This window comes from Tiliqua scincoides, chromosome 2 (assembly GCF_035046505.1).
Source record: "Tiliqua scincoides isolate rTilSci1 chromosome 2, rTilSci1.hap2, whole genome shotgun sequence".
In the NCBI taxonomy this organism is placed as follows: domain Eukaryota; kingdom Metazoa; phylum Chordata; class Lepidosauria; order Squamata; family Scincidae; genus Tiliqua; species Tiliqua scincoides.
Window position 1 is genome coordinate 155,292,624 of NC_089822.1, and position 23,548 is coordinate 155,316,171.

At 45.3% G+C, this 23,548-nt stretch overlaps 1 protein-coding gene across 1 annotated transcript in view; it reads left to right on the plus strand.

Moving 5' to 3' along the window:
* The first annotated feature begins 785 nt into the window (after positions 1-785).
* RAB37 (RAB37, member RAS oncogene family) overlaps positions 786-23,548 on the plus strand; it is an 87,489-nt gene continuing 64,726 nt past the window's right edge. Inside the window, exon 1 of the mRNA XM_066615796.1 lies at positions 786-908. Within this exon, the coding sequence (XP_066471893.1) occupies positions 786-908 (123 nt within the window). The remainder of the gene's footprint in view (positions 909-23,548) is intronic.

A 23,548-nucleotide genomic window follows, 5' to 3' on the forward strand; every position in this document is an offset into this window, starting at 1 on the left:
ACACTGGCAAAACAGTATAATTTCTGCTTTTCCAGCAGAAAAAGAGCAAAAAAAGTGCTGGAGGGAGGTTGATTTTACCAGAGTTTTAAACAGTATGATGAAACACTATGGCTGAACACCTACACACACACTCACGCCCCTTCATGTACTGTGAAATCTGCAGTGAGAAGTTGGAAAGTTGCTAGCAGTGCCGGAATAGGAACCAGGGGGCACTGTGATGTAAGAGGGAAGGCAGAGTGTTTATTCAAGTTTGGAGACTTAAAGGGACTGCAGCCAACGCTGGATTGTTCAATGCATGTTTTTGATCTACGGCTTGGGGACAGTCACCGGTGCTGACCTCGCTCAGGTGTTCTGAGAGCTGTCCGTGGTGCTGATCGGTGTCCCGACTGCAGCGCTTACAGGGGAGGGGTTGCTGGAGTGCTCTCCGTGGTGCTGCTTTGCCAGGCGCAGTCCTGAGTGGCCAGAGCGAGCCTTCGAATCAGGAAAAAAACAGACAGGAAAAGATCCCTGCCCAGACTCTGCAGCCCTCTGGATCAGGAAAGGCTGCGAGGCTCCTGCTTGCTCAGCACTTTGCAGTCCCAGGAAGCCGAAGCGAGATCGTCAAGGGGCACCCCGCCTCCAGCCCGGTTCAGGGCGAGCTCCCTCTCCATGCTCTGGTTGTTCGCACCCGTTTCTCTTTGGGAGCCTCAGAGGAGGAAAATGTAGCAGGGGAAAGTGCTGCGCTCGCTTGCTGCATTGAGGTTTGGCCTGAAGCCGTCGCTTTTAGCACTGACGCAAGGAAGGGAATGGAGGCACACTGGGGCTATCAGAGTGGGGCTGGCAGCCCTTATGCCTACTCGGGGATGGATGCCAATGGGACTGGCATCCAAAGCAGCAGCACTTACTACAACGAGGATCTTCTGCACAAGGTACAGACTTGGTTGTGGTTGTGCCTGTGTGTGTGCACATATGCATGAGAGAGAGAGGGGGGGGGGACAAGAGTTAAAATTAGAAACACTGCATGAAAAACATAAACAAGCACTATTATGAAAGGGGGAAAAGGGGAGGGTGGCAACTTCGCGCATCAGTTGTTCATGACAGGTTTATGCACACAATGTGATAATTGTGCATGGTGCTTAGCAAATTGACTGTATAAAGGGGAGCACTCACTGCAAAGAGCCTTGGAGATCTCTTTAAGTATATTGAGGACAGCCAGCAATAAAGAGGAGTGAAAGAAGAGACCAGAGTTACTAGTCATTAAGTGATTAAGTGAAACTGTACATACTTTTAACATAGGAAGTAAGGGAAAAAAAGTTTAAAACTATATTTGTCAGGAGGAAATCAGTTGTGGAACTTTAATCATTATTTCTGCACTCTCTTAAAAAAAGAACCCCAGTCCTAAACATACACATTTTTATAGGTAGTTCTTCTAAGCTTCCCCCTTAATCTTAAACATGAGTGTATATATTTACAATCAGGAAAAATGGGACTGGTGGCATTCTAATGAACCTAATCCTAAACTGGGCCAGCACTGGCACTGACATCCAGCGCTGGGTGTTGCAAGCATGCCATAAGGCCTGCCTGCAACACCCTGTGCTGAGTCAGCATCAGAACTGGCTCCGCACCAGTCAGTGCTGAGCCCGGCACTGGCTGGATGTCACCCAAAGCAAAGTAAGAGATCTGGGCAGTGGTGAGGGCTTGAAGGGTGGGGGGAAGTGTTCCAGGATGGGGGGAGGAACCAGGGTGGGAGGGAGGTGGAAAAGGCAGAGCTCTGCTCTGCCAGATCCTGAACTTCTTGTTGGGCCTTCTGGGCCCAACAAGGAGTCTCTCAAGTCTGCGCTGACACAACAGTTGGTGCAGACTTGAGAAGTCTCATTGTAGGGCTTGGTACTTTCCCTGGGGGAATGAAAAGGGACTTTCATCCCCTTCCCCCAAAGCGACCTTTGGCAGTTGCCATGATGCCATAGGATGCAGAGATAGCTGCTTTGGCACCGCTGCACCTGGCAGCGGAGCCACCTTTAGGATTGGGCTACCCCAGATCAATTGTGACTTACAATACAATTAACTTTAAGGTACTACCAAATCCTTTTGTGTGTTCACACACATGTATGTGCGCTTGTGCATATGTTTTGTCCAAACTAACACAACGAACCCTCTAATATATGCAATGTTTAGAATGCCCAAAAGATGGCGAGAATGAATCCTGAATGTGATGGGACATTAATGCCAGGCTGTAGCTTATATATAGAATCCAATGAAGAACAGCACAGCAAGAAACTTTCAATTTGCCATTAAATTATGGGGCCAGGATGGGTTTTTTGTCTACTATATTGTTACTACAGCACAATTGTGGAGCAACAGCAATTACCAGACGCTTGTTTATTTCCAAGCATTAATGAGGATAATTTGCAGAGACAGGCCTTGAATTTAAAAAAGGAACACTGCATTTTGCAAAAATAGAAGCTAATGGGAGGGTTTTGGAAACTTGCTGTGCAAATTTTGCTGATCCACCCTGCACTCAGGACTTTCAGGAAAGCCCTCCCTTATAGTACCAGGGCAGCTATTATCTTGGATCAGTATGTTCTGAATCTTGGAAGCTGCCTTATATCTAGCTCAGTATTATTACTGCTGACTGGCAGCAGCCCTCCAAGGCTGAGATGGCTATTTTTGTCTGCCCTACCTGGACAGGCTGGAGATTGAACTTGGGACCTTCTGCATGCAAAACATCTGCACTACCGTTGAGCTATAGCCTTCTGTCTTTAGACTGTATCTTTCTGCATTCTACTGCATTGTCAGAGGTTGCAGGCCTCAAGTGAGGTGTTTCAAATGACACCAATAGCTCCACTGAATTTAAAGTGCTTGACTTGTGCTAACCCAACTTAACCCATTTTTACCTGGCACACAGGTGTACACATTTGGTCCCTGTTGCGTATATGCAACAATGGGCAAAAATGGCTTCTGGCTGCATATTTTAGCTGCTGTGCAAAGTTCTTGGTAGGCATGAACTCTTACCCCCCAAGGCTCTCAGCACTCATTCCTATGTTCCTCAGTAGTATGGCTCTACTTCCATTTGATCATCCCTAAGAAAGAGATGATGCTCCCATGGGTAATAGTCTTATTAACATTATCCACCCAGTTCATTAACATTATCCACCCAGTTCATAGGATTCCTAGTTCTAGACGGTACCATGGCAGTTGTGGGATCTTGACTGTGTGGAACTGACAAGCATTGGGGAGGGCCTATTGTGCAGTACAGCTATTTGCATGCTTCAGGTTCCAGGTGATATTTACGATATACATGTACTCGTACATGACAATATACCAGTTGATATTTGGTGATTTCAATCTCCTTGGTGCTTCAGTGGCAATGAGATTTATAGATGGTGATGGTTTATTGAGCTAAGGAAGTGTTTAGGTATTGATCTTCAGTGAGCTTTCCTTTAGACAGCAATGTTCTCTTCGTATATGGACCAATCTCTAATGTGGAGGTCCCTGGAGCTGATTCTGTGAAAGAGCAAAACAGTGCTTGGTTGGTGCAATCCTACCTCAGCTTCTTCTGCAAACACCAACAGCCTAAGGATTTTTGGTCTGAATAGATTATGCTGAATTCAGATGCTTTGCATAAAAGTTTACCGCATTTTATTTAAAGAAATTGGCAGTGCAATCCTAGTCATGTCTACTCAGCAGTAAGTGTCATTGTGTTCAGTGGGACTTACTGTCAGGAAAGCGTGGACAGCATTGCAGCCTGAGTCCAGAAATCACAGTGTTCAGTGGTGTGTGACAATGTGTGCATAGCTGTGATGATGATCTTATTTCTGCTTCATTCCTCCATTGTGGTCTCAGTTATACGTTTTGACACTGAAACATTAATTGCCGTCACCATGTATTTGCTATGGGCTATGTGCCCTTGCTACTTCTTTTCCTGGGTTGCGCTATCTCTAGGATAGAGACAGCAGTATAATTTAAACCTTTGCTTGCAATTAACCAATAAAGACAAGGTTTGGATTCCCAACATTTTTTTTTCTTTGTAGAACATTTCAAGGTGATGTTCTATTATGAGGAGAGGTTGGAGCTTTTGTGCATTAGCCAAAGTGAAATCCAAATGCAATATTGTTTCCCAGACTTTTCCAGACACTGTTGTCTTGAAATTAAACTGCTTTCTTTTGTGGGCTGGTTATCTTTCTTGTTCTGGCTATATCAGTTCTGTAAGTCTCAATAGAAATAGGTTATTGAAGCCTGCAGCTTGTCACACCAAATACAGCAGATCCAGACTAAGCAAGCTTTCATTCATTTCTTTCCCCTCTTGCTTACTGATGCTTCTACTGAGCAGGAGCAACAGCAGGCCAGCTGCCAACTTGTTATAATGTTGGCCTACTTCTCAGGGCAAACTAGATGTGACATTGGGAGATCCATGATCAAATCTCCTGTAGATTTTTTCCCTTGATTTTTTTTAAATGGCAAATGCAATTGCATAAGGGGGTATTGTCGCCATGACACTGGAGGGGTTTTTTTTGTTTTGTTTTTAATCTTCCCCCCCTGCACTGATTTTCCAGCCTGAATTGCCCCAACAGAGCTGCTATTCATCCTATGAGAGAGAGAACGAGCATATCGCTAAACATATCATACAGCAAGTCCTCACTTCAAGTTGTTTAGTTATATAGTTGTTGAGAAAAAATTGATTCCTGGCTGAGGCCATTGTCTTTGTGCATTTTGCACATGAATTCTTTCTATGTCTGCATGGGTTTTCTCAAGCCCAGAAAGCTCACATTTATTTCAGTGTTTAATAGTAGAAGTGTTTTGGGTCGTTATTTAGAAGTTTGATGCTGTTTTTGTGACTAGAAATATGCTGTAGGACCATAATTCTTGTTTACATATATCAATTAGCCAACAGTAAACTTGGTTTTGTTATAAGTTGCTTAGAGTTGCAGTTTCCGAAAACCTATCAACAACTTTGAGGATTTGCTGTACCTGTAAGTTCCCCCACTGAGGAAATAGCAGCACAGGAGAAAGGGGGTGGAATTTGCTTTGGGGGGGAAATGTTCCATCAAAGGTTAAAAAATGGTTCCCCAATTCAAAGCTTATCTGAACTGGGAGACCTTCTGCCTGCATTTGCCATTTAGACAAATGACAGGAAATTAAGCTCTTCTGTCCAGTTATCCTTGACAAAGCAGCATGCAAGAAAAATATAGTTTTATAATAATGTTTTAATTCAGTTGGTCCTCAGCTGAGATTTGCCAGAGGAAATCGTAGGATTTTAGGCAAGAGACACCAGCAACAGCCAGGAAAAAACACTATGCTAGAGTGAAGAGGGACAGTTGCTCTCCTCCTGTTGAATATGAGAGAACATCACTTTAAAAGGTGCCCCTTGCCCATTTTGCCCAGGTTAATGTATTTGCATGTCTACAAATCTTACAAAATAATAGAATGAAATCCATCCCTTCCCCAGTTGTGGGACTTGACACACTTCCAGATGGCAACTTCCCAAGCAATGATGATGACAAAACGGAAGTAAAATGGGAAGTACCTAAAAGCAGATGGCTGCTAGCATTGCTGGCTTTATGCCACAATAACTATGCCACATCCAATGATATAGCTGACCCATTTAGCACCCCCTTTAGGCATGGGGATTGCCACAGTGTCAGTGAGTATCAGAAGTCCTTCCCTCCAGAATCTCATTAAGTGGGATTTTGTAATGTTAGTCTTCTGTGCTTGGTGTGTTTGTTGCAGGTGAGGAATGAATTGTAGCCTCTAGGTACCACTGAGAGCAAGGTTGGACCAAAACTAACAAGGAGGAATATTTACAGTGATGACTCAAAACTGGCTCAAGCCTACCCTGAAATTGCCAAAGGATCACCTGGACACTCCAATAACAATGGTATCCAAGTGCCATTTTATATTCAACACCATAAAAACCCCTGCAATGAAAATAGCACTCTTGCTCTCTGGGGTTTGCCGTAATGGAAACCCTGCAGCTAAATTGCATTGTCTTTTTAATCTCATCTAACTGCAATGTCTTGCTAAATGCTCTGCTTGTCTGCCTCCAGGGCCTCGCTAACTAACTTCAGTGAAATTAGTTGCTTTGTGTGGGAAAGTGGTTCATGGATATCCTAATTCAGTGTTTCTCAAACTGTGGGTTGGACCCCACTAGGTGGGTCACAAGCCAATTTCCCTTACTTGGAGGAAGCTTCTAGGACTGCCCCCACACAAAATGTAGCACACAATTGTGTGCCATGGTGCCAGTGCCACGGCTGTGTTGGCAGGGTGTGTTGATAGGATTGGGCTGTTAGTCATGCCACTACCACATGACTCCCTATGGGCCAATCAGCTTTGGGCCAGGCAGGCTGGAAGGAAGGGGACTGGGAGCAAATGAAGGTAAACTTCCTTCTCAGGAATTAGTTTATATTCTGGAGGTCCGGTCTCAGTGCTAATTGACAGTTTTCTTGCGTGCCTTCTCTCCCACCTTCCCTAATAATTCTGTTTGCTGTCTGCTCATGTTCTGTTATGCTGTGGGCTGGTTGTCAGTTGACAAATGATGGAGTTGGGAAGGAGGTTTACACATATTTATTTATGATTGGATAGTAGTTCCATAGTTTCGGCCTTCCCCCCATAACAAAACAATCCTCCAGGTGGGTGTTCTTAATCTGCTTAATTTGCTAGGGATTGTTTGATTTTGTTTGTTTCAACTTGTTGTTTCTGGGCTTGGCAAGACCCATAGTGAGGAATGAGCAGCTATGAACTCCTCACTTGCTCCCAGTGGGGGGTACTTAAGGTGCCATGGGGTAAGGGCTCATAGGCCAGCCCATTTTGATGACTGGAATGCCTGTCATACCCTCAAGGTTGATGGAAACAGGTGGGGAAAGCACCTAATACTGCTGGTCAGCTTGAGTGGCCCTTCTTTCCCCCAACATCTTCCCGGCAAACATGGCAGCGTATCACTGTTGGCAGACAGGGTCTGAGAGATTTTGGCCTCCTAGCCAATCTGTACCAAACATGTTTGGAAACTTTAATTAATAAAGTGGTGGCCTCTTTTAACCAAATCATGTATCAGTTCCCTTTCTTATTGCCCTGCCCCATTCCTGATGTGGGAACAAATAATTGGTGTGGGCACAAATCTTTCTTACATAAAATCTCCCTCAGAATTTAGTAGGATGGGTTGAGATGTGTGTCTCGCATGTGTGTGTATACTCGCACATGCACACAGATGGCCATTTGAAGAGCTCCAGATCAGAAAGTACTTTTCCCCCTCTTGCTTCCTCTTCCTTTATCAGGAGGAACTGATCACAACAGACAGATGGAGCCTCATGCATCAGGGCTAAAAATAAAATTATGAATAATATACAGGGGTTCAACCAGAGGTTCTTGCTAATCTTATTTGTTTCTGATTATGGGAAATGACTTCTGCTATGCACAAGGTATATAAATTGTAGAGCTCTACCTTCTAACCTGGGGGGGAAAAACATTGAGATGACTATGTCACATGTAATAATAAAATGTTACAGGACAATTTGCATTCATCCTGCAGGGCTCCGGAGAGGCACTGGCATGACACTATCCTGCTTGACTTTGTGTGTGCAATGACCTGGATTTTGCTGTCTTAGGTAGCTGGATATCAGGCTTGGTAGGAAGGACTGGGAGCAGGGGCTGGAATTTGTGATAGGCAGTCTCTACTCAAAGATACTGTTTCTGAACTCTGGCACCAATGGAAAACTTGCATTTTGATACTGGCCATTGATGTCAAAATATGAAACTGAGATCAAGGAAGAATAATTTAATTGTATCCATAGGTGGTAAACTGGATATCACACAACCTGATCTATACACCAACTGAGATGGAGTCCTTTGAATGAGCAATGCAGTTCTATCCTCTGCTTACACTGCTTGGACAAGGATAGGTTTGCCATGAATTAAGCCATTTCTGTCCAATGTTGCATATACACAAGAGGGACCAAATGTGTAGACCTGTGGGCCAGGCAAAAATGGGTTAAGGGCCCAATCCTGAAAGCCATTAGCGCAGGCACTGAAGCAGCGCTGGTGCTAGGTGTCGAAAACATGCCATAAGGTATGTCTGCAGCACCCAGAGAGGTGGGGCTGCTGGCACTGAGACTCTATGCTGTGTGGAGAGCCAGCCAGCACTCCTGCAGTGCAGCAGGTGATTCAGGGCACAGGGTAAGGAGGGAGTGGGTGGATCAGGGTGGGGCAGGGGGGAGTAACTAGGGCAGGAGGGGGTGAAACTGGGAGAGGCCTGCTCTGCAGGATCCTCTGCTCCATATCAGGCTGCAAAGCCCAACACAGAGCTCCTCTCGTCTGCACTGGCAAAATAGCTAGTGCAGACTGGAAAAGATCCATTGCAGGTCCTGCGTCCTTGTAATGGAAATGCTCGAGATCCCTCAAGGAGATAGGGTGTGGGGTCAACAGTGGCCCCTTGCTCTGGCAGGCAAGCATGGGGTTAACACCAGGATCTTAATTGCAGTGAATGTGCTGCACAGCAGCAGTCACTTGAAGGCAAAATGGCCCATAGGGTTAAAAGCAGCACCTGCAGGAAGGAAAAGGATGTGGTTAGTAGAAGGAGCAGAAGGTTGGAGGAAGGAAGGAGAAAGAACTAAACTGATGGATTAATGGACTGAGGAACTAATGGACTGGCTGGTGGACTACTGGACCTGCTGACTGACCAATGGACTAACTGACTAATGAAGAGACAGGTGAATGGACTTCTGAGCATTGCTGGAACCAGAACTGCTGGAACAGAGACTACTGGAGACTGGTGTGTGGCTGTCACACCCAAGACCTGCTGACAACCAAGGCGTTGCTGTGGTGGCTGTAGAAGCTGCTGGCAGGAGAGAGGAGGAAGGAGGACCTCTGCAAGTTGAACAGGAGAGCTACCCTGGTGGTGGGGTCCAGCAGTGCAGAACTACGGCCATTGTTAGGGAACAAAGGGGAGCTAATTAGCTTAAAGTGGGTATTGATTCTGTAGGCGAAGCTTGGACCAGGAATTCAGCAAAACAGCTCTTACCCATTTGTCCCTTCACCTGAGGAGACTCCAGCAGCTGCTGCAGTGTCCATGGGTGGCCATTTCTGAGCTGCTGCCCCTCTGGGTACCAGGCAGCTTAGGATTGGGTTGCCCATCCCTTAGGCTGGTATCAAGACTTTGAGAAGTATTCCCTCTGCAAAAATAAATATGTTCCTATCCAGGGGTTAAATATATTTTGCCACATTTGTTATAACGTTCACACTTGATATTTTTGCTGTATACTAAAAAAAAATTAGGTGCAGTGTCATTTGTCAGGTGGCCCTAATATCACAGGCAAAAGGTGCCATCTGAAGTGCTTTAAATAGAGTACAAATCCTCTACATTCCAGTTGAATTCATTTCTACTGCACATCAGAAGGATTGTGCTTTTCCTCTTTCCAAGACAGGCTACTGGCCAGCTGATCTTGCCACTCTGGCAGCAATTCACCTTATGGACTGGAAAGAAAATGAGCAATTTCAGTTTGTACAAGTCAAACTGAATTCAATAAACCAGCTCAGCTATTGTCTTAGAGCCAAGCTACACTTTTGTTTTGAGAAATTGTGGTATAGGCTCCTGGGTCTATACCACTCAGAAGGAAATCACTTGATCCCCCACTCCTTGCAGATCTAAAGCTAGTATGTCAGTATATTCCACCCTAGCATTTTCCCTGACTTGGTAATTTCTGAATGCAAATGCTTTTTATTTTGGAGAGCATTCCAATGTACAATTCCCCAGAACATCTGCACCACATGCAGTGGCCAGGGGAGCTTGGAGGGTTGCGGTCCACACTGGATGAAGCACTCAGGGGGAGTGACACCACTACTGGCTATATCTGTGAAAATCTTGGTATTTTCAAATAACACCATAATGTGATATACCATTCAATGTATAATTTAATGAAGAAAGCAAAGGAACACTGCGTTCACATATCTGCACTCTATCAAAAGTTACAGCCGAATAACCAGAAAAAGAAATATACAACTGCTGTATGTAAAAAAGTGGATTTCTGTAATTGAAAAGTAACCAATGAGACAGATTGTTCCAAGAGCCAATGAGGTGTTATGATGACCCAGTAGGGAACTAATAAGGTGTTAGTTTGAGTCATGTATCAATTCCATGCTCGTGCTCATCATTGCAATCATGCTCATTTCCATGTATCAGAGCTAATAGTAGAACTCTTATTCAGTTGTGTGAGTGTCATCAAGTTGGCCACTGGTTTTTTTGTTGGTTACTGATTTATTGGGTGACCTGTACTGCGCTATATTAAAATATAATGGGGGATTACACCAACCCTAGTGATGCCACTGCATTTAGGCTGTGTATATGATATTGTAATTTATTCTGTATAGCCTGGTATGGGAGGAAGTTTATCATGGGGTGACACAATGAACAGTCACACTGGCTCATGCAATCCCTAGTGAAACCACTGACCATTTGAACCCCTGGTGAAACCACTGCTGCAGTAGTGACAGCAAAGGAAAGGCCAGCCTTGCTTTGTGCAAGGCCTTTTATAGGCGAGCTATTGTAAGACCTTCATTCATTCATATAAGTTCATCTTTAATATATTCATTTATGTAAATTTATTCAAATTTGAAATGTAAATTAATTCTTTCCCCCCCCCCGGCCCCCGACACAATGTCAGAGAGAAGATGTGGCCCTCCTGCCAAAAACTTTGGACACCCCTGATCTAGAGTATCCTCATTGAAACACAGTGATTCCCCCAGGTGTCAATAGTGTGTGGAACTATTGTGGAATGTAGTATAAAGTCCCCAGAACAAATACTGGTGTTCCTGAGATGCAGTATGACCCCTCAACTCTTGTGCACAGTCAAAGTGATTTCTGAAAAAATGAATTGTACTATGTGACAACCCAGAGAGAATCTCTGATGTTCTGTACAGGTCCCAGATAACATCTTTAGGTACTGGACAACTGTTGGACTTCTCTGCTGCGGCTATCTTGAGCCACACATTTTCCAAGTGGTGGTGGTTGGTTGCTAAAGAATTGAATGTACTTCTCAACTTGGGTGCACTTGGGGAAGCTTACCAAAGCCTAATGGGCAAACTAATAGAGCAGAGATAACATCCTGAGACAAAATAAAACATAGTGCCTTATTTCCTGGGTTCTAGAATCTGGATTAGAAGATAAACTGAATGGCTTGGGAAAAGGAGACAACTGGAGAAGTTAATTGGAAGCCAGAAAGTCCCTCCGAGAATTGTCACAGCGAGGAATAACCATTCATAACATACACTGAGTGATCTGCAGGAACTTAAAGGCACATATCTCTGTGCTCAGATCCTGGTTTCCTCTTCAATATAAAAATACTGTCCCATACTGGGTAGCCAGGGAGGGGATTCTCAAGTTTCTGTAGATGAGGAATTTTCTAAACAGAAATAGGGTGATTGTGTAACATGGGCCACAGTCTGACCTTTTTTTTTTTTTGTGGGGGTAGATTGCTTGTTAATAGATCAGAATGGTCAGTTGATTATGCTTCCTCAATGGGAGTGAAGGTTTAGAAGGTAACTGGGAATCTATCTGAGCACTTGAATTAGATACCCATCAGAGTTTCCACTCTGCTCTCTACTAAGGAGAGGGAGCAGATATGTGAGTATGTTTATGATCAACAATGATTTCCATTTGGAACTGAGGGAGAGAGTTGTTTGTTGGCTGAAGGCAGCTTGGTGGAACAGGATCTTTCTTATGTCTGTCTTTGTAAATAAAGCAAATAATACAAGCAAGTTTGCCCTGGCTGAGAACTCACAGTCACAGAGATGACAAGTCTTCAATATGCAAGCTCAGAATTTGTCTTAAGTAAAAAAGGAGGCCCAGAACTGCCACCCAGAATTGGTTTATAATATACGAATCCCAGTTCAGTTCAGTAAGACCTTTATTGGCATAAAATACAGAGAAAGAACAGAACAGAATAGGAATATACAAATACAACACATCACAACATAAGCATAAACATCAGTCACTGCCCAGAGTCCCAGGGCTCTGCCTGGCTATTACCCCAGATAAAAAGGAAGCAACATTATCCAGAGTCTCAGGATCAGGAGTGGAAAGGAGAGACTGAAGCATGGTTGAATCCTCCCAGCCCTGCATCCTAGCTAGCAATGGACCTAGAAATTTCTTGCGTGACACAACATGTAGCGGGCAGTAAAAAAAGGTATGCATTAAAGTCTCAACGCAATCCCTACCACACTTGCATTTCCTCTCTAAGTAGGGGATACCGCTGAACCTGCCCGTTAACAAGGCTGATGGAAGAGCGTTACACCTTGCCAGTGTGAAAGCTCTCCGGGCCTGTGGGCACACCAGGTGGTAAAAGAAGGAGGCCGGTTTCCCAAAACTGACTGGAATATGAAGATGGAGTGGAGAACATGTGGTTCTGGCGGCACTAAACAGCTCTTGTTGTTCAATATCCAGAATATACGAATCCCTTGCAGTTCACTTTTGTGAGTTGTTCACTCTCAAAACAAAGAAGAACAAAATCAAAAATAATGTTGAACCATAAAAATATATGTGGAGCCTGCCACCTGCAGGTCGGTCTATTCTACTCAGGGGGATTCTATTCAAAATTGTGTCAGTGACACTACAACAAGCCTTCTGGCGCTGACTCAAACACTATACCTGCTGACTATAGTTCATGCCTACTCTAAATGCATGGGCTAAATGCAAAGATTATTGATAGCCAGGAAGTGGTTCCATCAATTCCAGTGGACCAACATGTCCAGAAGGTAATGCAACCTTCATTCTTAAGAGAGTTAATTGTATTGATTGCTATTTTGGTAACAGAACACTGGAGTCCTCCGTGATGATATACTAAGCTGGCTCATTTAAGGGAACTACAGGTGAATGCTGGGAAACAGCACCCCATGTTTATAACAGCAGTTAATTATTTACCAGCTCTTAGTGATTCTGTAGCTGGGCACAGCAGGATGTTGATGGGGGGCGGGAATGGGACAGAGTTTCATTTCACTGTAACATGCTGTACAGAGGCATATGCAAATATTAACTCCCTTCTGCTGCATGATCCCTTTCTTATCAGAAAGGTCCCGGCTGATGGACCACCACACATTTGGTTAGATAATTAGATGGATTAGATGGTTAGATGGACTAAAGTGCAGTTCAGACTGCTGTTCCCCACCTCCTCCTCCAATCTTTCTCGGCTCTTGGAGGCCTTGGCATCAGAAAACTTCCTGCTGCTGCCCTGCCTCAGTTACCCTGGCAGCAGGCTTGGTGTTCCTAAAATCTCTTCCTGTTTCTCCCCACTGACACTCCATTCTCTGCCATGTCTACCTTCTGCACTCCTTCCTGTCTAAAGTTTTGTTGCACTAAGCATGTCCTCCACTTTTTGTGCACAAGAATATTTCTGTCCTGGAGATAAAAATATGCCCCCACTGTGACTGGATGATTGGAGTGCAAGGTCAAGGGTCACATTTTTTGCAGGTGTTCTGTTGGTGGAAACAAAAGTTGAAGGAAAAAACCACAGCGACACATTTCTGTCACATTTTGGGATTCCATAAGGTGCCTTTTCTGTACCTTTGCCTGCCTGCATCTGGCTTGTATGTAGAAGTAGCCAGCCTAATGCGGCAATCCTCTACACACTTTATTGGGAGTAAATCCACTTGAACACAGTGGGGCTTACTTCTGAGTAGGCATGCATAGGATTGCAACTGCTTTTCTCTGTGACAATTAAGAAACTTTTGAGAGTTGTTCAGTTCGGCAATGCAGCTTTGGGGTCTGAGTGGTGCACTTCTCAAGATCCAAATTCTGTCTTTGCCAAGGGTAGCCCCAAGCTAGTTACTGTCTCCCACACTTACTGTCTCCCACACTTCTCACTGTTTTATATTATCAACAGAAATGAAAGAAGGTTAGTTTTAGTAAGCAAGGTAAGGAGATCCCCTACATGCCTCAGACCATAGGCACTGCACAGGATATTTGATAAATAAATATACACAAATGAATGGACAAGGAAGGAACTTGCCATACATTATGAGAGTGCCTGAACAAAGAAGTCCCAGTCCTTTAAAAACTATGGAGCTTAGATACTTTCACTTCTTCAGTAGAACAGGTTAGTCTCAGAACCAGCAGTGAAAAGTCATTCTCAGCAAAATTGCCTTTGGTCTGCATTCCTCTTCAAGTTGCAGCTTTGGAGTGGTCTTGTCAGCTGCAGAAACCACCTGCACCACAGGCAACTGCTATCAGGGATGAGATGTTGTGATGTCCCAGCATAGAAAGAAGGAAAGTGTCTCCAGGAGAGGGCTCAGTCTATTTCTTTTTTCATTCACAGTGTACTGTTGTAGTCAGGATTGGACTGGATATCTGCTAGATGTTGGCATAGATTGTTTGCTCATGTTGGGCTGAAAAGTTTAGGGTAGCATAAGAAACGCCTTCGGTAGGCACCTAGAAAATCAACACACAGCGCTGGTCATTCACTGATCAAGAAGGAAGAAACAATTGCAGAAGAAGTCCAGGTGCTAGTGAGGAAGAAAATGTCACAGACCAGAAAAAGCACCTGGAGAGCCTTCAAGTTTCATTGTTTCTACTGCACGCAGCAATCAGTGCAGTTCTCCCAGTGCCCCAATCAAATTGTGCACTTGGAGAACTTGACACTGAGGCCCTTGTGATCATTTCGCTACTAACTCCTATTGCACACAGACAAGTAGATCACATTGTGGAAAGAGAGGCAGCGTGGTGCTGTGGACAGCGTGTTAGGCTTGGCATAGGGAGACCTGCACTCAAACCCCAGCAAATGGGTCACCCCGATTAGGCCAGTCATGGTCTCCCAGGTTAGCCTATCTCACAGGGTTGTTGCAAGAGGGAGGACGTACACTGCCCTGTGCTCCTTGGAAGAAAGGTAGGAGAAGCATGTAGCAGCAGTGCCAATAATGCAAAATAGATGCATACACTCTTAGGGCGCAATCCTAACCAACTTTCCAGCACCGACACAGCTGTGCCAATGTGGTGTGCACTGCATCCTGCAGTGGGAAGGTAGTCAAGGGGGCCTCCTCAAGCTAAGGACATGTTTGTTGCCTTACCTTGGGGGCTGCATTGTGGCTAAGTCAGTGCTGGAAAGTTGGTTAGGATTGTGCCCTTAGTTTGTTTGGAGTTCAATGCATCTTGCAAAACTCCTTAGTCAATAAGATGCTGTTCTTGAGAGTGACTTGAGGCAACATCAGTGTGACTTCACAGCTCAATACAGTGACACAAGTACAAAAGCACTGGCAAAAGATGTAACATAGACACAAGTTTTTTAAAAACCTGTTACGGCTGAATTTACACAGGAGATGCAGTTTCCCAGAGTTCTTGGTGATGAATTCAGATGTCTGTTACACAAATTAGATGTCTGTTGCATAAAGCAGCAGGGGCTTATTTCCATAGCAATCTACTTTGTGATGCACTCCATAAATAACACATTTTTACACACTATCTTGAACAAGCAAGACTCCAGGCAGGTTATCAAAAGAATGAAAAGTACTGTCAAATTTCATGAATGTGGCTAACCTGTGGTTGAGAATAAAGAGCTGGAGTAGTGAACACGGATGAATATTCCACATCTGTGCTGTTTGCAGCTTGATCAGAGCAGTTAGGAGCTGTTTGGCAGGAGAATCTAGCTTTTGGCTTTGCAGCTGCGCTGGAAACTTCACCTCTTGCAGAGCTGGGAGCCTGAAATTAAACCAAAACAATCTGACAATAAATTTGGTGTTTTAAACAGACCCCCTACACAATGTGTCTGTTGCTTTATCTCAGGATATGGACCCCAGTTATTTGGGACCCAGGACATTTGCATGTGCCCAAATGCAAGGACTTCAGATCTGGGATCCTAGTTTACAACAGGCAGCAGAACCTCCCGAGTAAAGGACCACCAGCTGGTAGCAGAATTGGAGCTGGGACACAGGTTAAGAACATGATATACATGGTGCAGGATAAACCTGTAGCTGTTGCATGTGAGATTACCAACTGCTTTTGCAAACATACATGATTTAGGCTGTAATTCTACACATTAGAGAGGGGCAGCCCAGTCCTAACCAGGCTGCCTATCCTGTGGCACAGAAGTGCTGAAACAGCCACCACTGTATCCTGTGGGGCCAGAGAGGCAGCTGGAGATCTCCTCGGGGTAAGGGAACATTGGTTCGCATACCCCATATCGGGCCCCGGCAGCCCCTATGGGTCTATTTGGATCTGTAACAGCTCAATCACCTGTATAGGGTTTTGAGGGGGGATATGATCACAGGCCTAGGATGCTGCTGCCCCTGCCCCATCCTAGCCCTAACCCACCCTCCTCCTTGCCCTCCCCCCTGTCCAGTTGCACCCCATTCCTGCCCCCATTCTGCCTCATCCCCTGCTGTAGTTCACTAAGCTGCCTTTCAGTCCCAGGGGCCACCAAAAGTGTCTTATTATCCACAATATAAAACAATTTAAAAACAGCAACTTAAAACATCCAGTTAATAAAAATTAATCAAAACAGAGGCAAGCAAATACAGTAGAGACACAGAACAATCAAACAATCAGAGACACTAAAACCCAAAGAACTCAACAGAAAGTCAAGTGAAAGTTCCATCTCTAATAAATTCATTTATGTAAATTTATTCAAATTTTAATGTAAATTAATTCTTTTTTTCCTGGCCCCCAACAGTGTCAGAGAGATGATGTGGTCCTCCTGCCAAAATGTTTGGACACCCCTGGCATAGAGCAACAGCTAATGGGTAAACAGCAGTCCTCCAACATGACTTTCTAGAATCTATCTGGCGGATGGGATTAGATGGTGGACAATGGCCAATGAGAGGCATTAAACCAAGAAAAAGCACCATCCACACTGTATGGGCAAATAATCTGAGGCACAAGCAGAAAATGAACAAATACACATCTCCCCAGAAAGGGGGAGCTGACAGAGGATCTTTCTTGCAGTTCTGCCAAAACAGTTCTCAAACACTTGCTTTGTCACATCCTGTTCCTTTTCTGTCCTCCACTTCCATTTCTTTTCTTAGTCAGTTGGTCTTGACAAATATAGAGCCCTGTTTCTGCACTGATCTCCAAGTATGTGTATAAAAGTATGTCAGAATAATTGGAAACTGAGGCAAGAAGATGTGAAATGATCTCTCTGTGTCTTGGTGCATGTGCAGACCCCATTCTGTTCTGCCACACCCCTGTCCTGTCAATTGTGCCCACCACTGACTGTCTTCACACAGATGTGGCTCTCATATTGTGTTTGTCTAAGTGACTGTATACATAGGACAGACTGGGATTGCTTGCATTTTGTGAACTGGCTTGAGTCACTTGCTTCAAGTGATCCTTTGCAGTCATGTTCCCTGGCACTTGAACAATGTCGCTCTTTGGCTGTGCAAGCCTACTGAGGTTGGAGATGTCTGAATTCTTAGAGAGTGAAAGAAAAGAGAATAGCCATTTTGCTTCTTACCGTAGACAGTGGGTTAGCTCCGGATGCCTTGCCAGCTGAAAAGGTAGCAGATACTTTTAAGACACTAATGCAACACTACAGCCACTATACTTTTTTTTAAAGCATATGAGAAATACCGAAAGAGGTTTGGAAAGGACAAAGCACCTCTAGGATCTCCATAGCATCATTCTTGATTGCAGGCCTAATGATATCTCAAGGCTGCCCACAAGGTGCAGTGGTGCCAGCAAAGGCTCTGCTGTATCCTGTGGGCAGCCAGAGACTACTTGGGGGATGAAGAGGTAAGTAAATGTTTCTATTACATTCCTGACTCTGCTCCCTCATGGGCTCCTATGGGGCTACTCAGACCTGCACCAGCTCTTTAACTGGTGCAAGTCCGTGTAGAGGCAAGGGGGTATGCTGAGGCAAAAATGGAGTGGAGTTGCCAATATCCACCACCCTTGAGGCCCCAATCTCCACCCCATCCTCTCACCCCCACCCCAGTCTGCCTAGCCCCCTCCGCTGCCTTGCTGACTCCAGTGGATGGGGTCCTCACGCTGGCGGCCTCTCTGTGCTCACCAGTGAAAGTGTTGGCCCATCAGCAGAACATCATTTCTGCTGGCAGGCCAACACTGAAGCTGGCAGAACTTGCATTCCACTGCATTCTGCTGGCAGACAGCCCAGTTAGGATTGGGCTGTACCGCAAAGAAATGTTGCAGTGTTGTGGTGAGACTGAAAATCACAGCAAGTGTCAAAGGTCTGAACTTGGAAACACAGAGGTTTTAGGCTGCAATTCTATGCACACTTATCTGGGAGTAAATCCCATTGAACTCAACGGGGCTTACTTCCGAGTGGACATACATAAGATTGTGCTGTAAATTTCTGAAAAGAGAAAAACAGCATATATATAATTGTTCCTTTTGTTATGCCTCTTGTACCTACAGTAAAGCTAGCCACATAAGATAATCACCTATTTCTGAAGCAAAGCGATTTATGCCTTTGGCATGCATGCCCATTCAGTTGTTTATGGCAATAGTCAGACACAGTATTGCACAGAACCAAAGGGCTTACCAGACATATAGGAACTCCTGAGGAATAACCACTCAATCTCTAGATCAGGGGTGCTCAATAGGTGGATCGCGATCTACCGGTAGATTGCGAGGCAAAATGAGTAGATCGCAGAGTGCTGACCCCCCCTTCAGGTGCCTCTGGGAGGGAACGCCGGGAGGCCCATTGTACTCAATGGGGCTTACTCCCAGGTAAGTGTGGCTAGGATTGCAGCCTCACAGCCTAATCCTAGGCATGTCTATTCAGGAGTAAGTCCTGTTATACTCAGTGGGGCTCAAGGTACACCAACATACATTGTACACATAAATGTTATATGTTATGATGGCGCGAACATTGTAAAAAAAACTCTGGTAGATCTCCGGGCCTTGCTGGGTTTCAAAGTAGCTCTCGAGCCAAAAAAGTGTGAGCACCCCTGCTCTAGATGATGGCCATGTTTCAAAGTGAGGCACTATCTATTAGCTACCACCTCTGCTTGCTGTCTTTTTCTGGTTTGGAGATCTTAGGAGATGCATCCTTTTGGGAAGGTAGCAATGATTCCTGTTTTAAAAAGCTATGAATTCATCAATGTGAAACACAGTGAACCTGTGGCAGAGCCATTCAGGACTGGCATGCAACTCTTCAGCATCTTTTTTTTTCTGACAAGGCCATTCTGTATTCCTAGTGCAAAGGATTTGGGGAGGTTAAAGAACTTCTTATAGCAGACAATGTTGCATATGAAAACGTTGTAGATCAATTTATCCCGTAGTTGAGTCTCCATTATATGGGGTCAGTCTTACTGATGCTTGCCCAGCTTTGGTGGTCTTATTGGAAGGAAGGAAGGAAGGAAGGAAGGAAGGAAGGAAGGAAGGAAGGAAGGAAGAGATGGCCTGCAAACTTCTGCTCACCTTTTTTCTTCTTTAGTCTACACATCAGCAAGAGAGCTCCTACTAAAAAAACCAGCAGCAGCAGCAGAAAAACAAGCGGCAACAGGACTGTGATCGTGGGAAGACTGTTGGGATTAGAAGGGAGAAAAGGATGTGAGACTTCACTCAGCTGTGCTTGCTTGACATACAGTTCAGAAGAATATGTACAGAAGTGTACTGGAGGCCTTATGAGGCACAGGGAGGTCACGCACCTCGGAAGACCTCCCAGATGTGACTAGAAAGCACTTCAGAAGACCTCCCAGATGTGACTGGAAGGCACCTCTGCAGGCTCAACATCTGCAGATATTCAAATCAGTAGATGCCGAGCCCGTGGATAAAGACAGCTCAGTGTTATTTCTTTTGACACCCTAATCAGCCTCTGCTCCTGTGTGTGTTAAATGATGGCAGCAACCTAGCCGGGTGGTGGCCCTTTTCCAACACATACTTTTGTTGATGTACATGACCTGCAAAGAGGCCACGCTTTGTTCTTTCCCTCTACATGTACCTCACCCAAATCCCTAATTTACAATAAGTGAAACCAAAGTCCTTCACTCAGTGCCAGAACATGTGAAGTTTTCCACACATATTGTACTCCATTAGTCAGTCACTTAATGCACAGACCATTAGTATTTGCTCCCAGGCAGCAGAACAGAGAAAAGCTGGAAGCCACCAATGAAAATTATGGCCTGCATTATTGGCCTACACCATGGGTGGGCAAACATTTTGGCAGGAGGGCCATGTCATCTCTCTGACACTGTGTTGGGAGCTGGGGAAAAAAGAATTAATTTACATTTCAAATTTGAATAAATTTACATAAATTTACCTAAATATATACATGAGATGGAACTTATATGAATGAATGAATTTTACTGAGTTTATTTATAATACACATGAGAACTATAAAACAGGCATGTAGAACCACATGAGAACTATGAACTGTTTGCCACACACCTTTTGCACAGTGAAATCACACAGACCAAGCCAGAAACACATGGAGACATAAGTTGTTCAATGGGGGGGGGGGGGGTGTGGTTTAAAATAATACCAAGGGAAAAGCAGAAAACACATAGGGACTATAAAAGGCCTTGCTGTAACTTGGCCAGCAGCTCACTTATGATGGTTGTGACCGGCAGTTGTAGGCCAGCACAGGCTCCAACAGTCGCTGATAAACCAGAGGCTCATTGGAAACTGGAGGCTCCATGCAGGCCAGATTGGGGGTTCCCAAGGGCCGCAAATGTCCTGCGTTTCCCACCCCTGCCCTACACCAACATGTATCTGCTAAATTGATACATCAACCTGTATTGATAGGTGTCTGTGGTCCTACTTACCTTCTGAAGTTCTCTGTCGTTGTGGGGGATGAGCTGGGAGCAGTAGAGACATACCTAGTAGTTACAACTGTTGTACTGGGCACTATAACAGAAACCAAAAGGTAAAGGCTTTGAGGGCATTGACTTGGGGCATTTCTGCATACACTTGAACATTCTTAAATTACAGAAATGAAACTGGATGCAATTGTGTCATCAGCTCACAGATTGCTCTTTACTTATATTATGAATGTCCATCTTACCTTTCCCCCACATCTGTGGGAGCCGGGCAGCCCGATCCTGAGCTGCCTGTTGCAACGGGACTGAAACAGTTGCTGCAGTATCCCCCACACAACAGGGTAGCCACCAGCGACTCCTTGGGCGAAGGGGACCTTTGTCCACTTTCCCTGGGTAAGGCAAGTAGCCCTGCAATGGGGTTACTTGATTCTGTGGCAATCCTTGGGCTGCTGTAGAATCAAGAGCCTCTGTGTCGGGCCAGACACAGAGGCTCTGGAGGCAAAGGAGCAGAGCTCCTCCGGTTCCGCCTTCCTCCTGCCCCACTCCCTTCCCTGACCTGTCTCCTCTGCGCCCTCTCCCTGCCCTCCCTCTGCCTCACCCTGCCCCAGAATGCCTCCTCCCCACCTCCCCCATGCCCCTACCTATCTCTCCACCGCCCGGCAGTTTGGGCGACTGCGGAGCGGCTGAGCAGTGGCGATCAACCGGTGTTAGCCCAGCATTGGCTCTGGATCGGTGCTGAGGGCTGCAGATGTGCCTTTCAGGATTGGGCTCTAAGGAAGCTAACAACATATCAAACTGGCAACACTATCCTGCCTAAATCCCTCCCACCAATGCAGCTGTGCCACCAGAGTATGCATTGCATCCTGTGGGAGGGGCAGTCCCAGAGGAATCTTGTGGGTAAAGGAACTTTTGAACATAAAAGATGGCAATAAAAAGGCAGTATGCAGCAATAAAATGTGTATCCCAACATAACCCCCACTCGAACTGCAAAGAAAAAGCTAAATGAAACAGAAAAATGTTTAATTCCACACAAACACCTCTGGGAGGGGACAGCTCTCATGTCACTAGGGAGGGAATACCATAACTGTGATGCCACCACACACGACTTCTTCTCACGCTTCCTACTCTCATTTAGGGGCAGCACATACAGTGAACTGGTGAACCAGACAAAGCTGAACAAAGGTCCTCTGGCCACAGCCACCTGGCAATCCAGGAACAACTGTGGATCCAGGAGGACTCCCGAACTATGTACCTGTTCCTACAGAGGGAGTGCAACTCCGTTCAAAACAGCTTGATAGTCTAGGACCTGCACTGTGGACTTTTGGAGTGAGAAGACTTCTGGTTTGTCTGGATTTAATTTCAACTTGTTTACCCACATCCATTTCCCAACCACCTCCAGGCAGTGCTCCAAGACCTGCCATGCTCCACCCCCACCACTCCCAAAGTATCTGATGGAAAGTAGTCATGGAACTGAGTATCATCAGCATATTGATGGCACCCAACTCCAAATCCCTGGCTGATTTCTCCCAGAAGTTTCAAGATAGATCCCTACAGCACCCCACCCAACAATGTCTGAGCAGAGGTAATGCAAATTAACCACCCTCCCGGTCTACTTCCTACCCACTCAGCCAGCCCCCCCAGCTGCTCTTATAAGTCAAGTTGGGCAAGGGTCAAGTGGGCAGGGCAGATGCCTCACACTCTAGAGGATCCTGTCCACATCCTCAGGTTGTACAAGTTGAAAAGAATTGAAAACAAGAAACAAAAACAATACAAAGCAACAACAGATGCTTGAGGATGTCAGTAGATACTATCAATGCAGAGTTCAAGTCATGGTGGATACAAACAATTTTATCTGCAAAGTGCTTAGCAAATTAATCACAGCAAGTAGCTGTACAGACTGCCACATTTCTCTGGGGGCACCAAATGACACAGAAAAGCTGAATGGCTCTCCACAGACATGATTGTCAAGAAAAGAAGACTTCACTGCCATCACCGGCCCAGAGCAGGCTCTAATATGAGCTCCAACCGTTGTTCAGTCAGACTTGTTACACGTTTTCCTCTACCACCACTCAGGACTTCATTGCCTGCCTTGGGGTAACGATGTGGCAGAGGCTGCTCAGGAGTAATCTGGCCCAAACCTCAATCCATTTCCACTTTCCAGAAGCCCACCAGAGCTTCAGATGAATCATTGGCACTAGTGGTAGGGAAAAAAACCCCTCAATAATCAGTCAAGATTCATCGGCCTCTGGAGAGCAGAGCATAGAATTTAATCCCCCCTCCTCTGTGACACTGAATTCCCCCAGCACCACCAGTCAGAGAGACTCCAGTTTCACTGCTGAGTTCACCCCAGCCTGATCGGGCAGGAACGCTGTTGGACAGACAAAACTGGTGGTACACCAAGAGGATCCCACTCCTGTCTCACCCATTCAGCATGATGCAAATGCACTCAGAACACACTCAAATGCACTCAAACACAGAAAAAGGCTCAACAGGGTAACTAGCAAGGGGGATGTCCTTACAACAGGCCATCGCAACTCCACCTCGGAAGCCACTGTTGCTGCAGCACCCAGAAACCTGCTGGAGGAAGCTGGGAGAGACAAACCCCTCCCCTCTTTACTCATACATTGCTCTCAGCCCAACTCTGAGGTGCTTCAAGAGCCAGTTCCAGTGATCTTTCAGCCACTTTACTGATCACTTGAATAACTGCTCATGTGTGAGTAGTGTGACATCTGAAGTTGGGGGCTTGCATTTGTTTGCCGTTCCTCTTCTATGATGAGAACTGCATCTGGTGATTTTCTGTTAATGGAGGAGGAACTACAGTCTTGTGCAAGCCCCCTGTTCAGTATTAACACACAGGCAGTTTGCATGAGTACACCAGCCA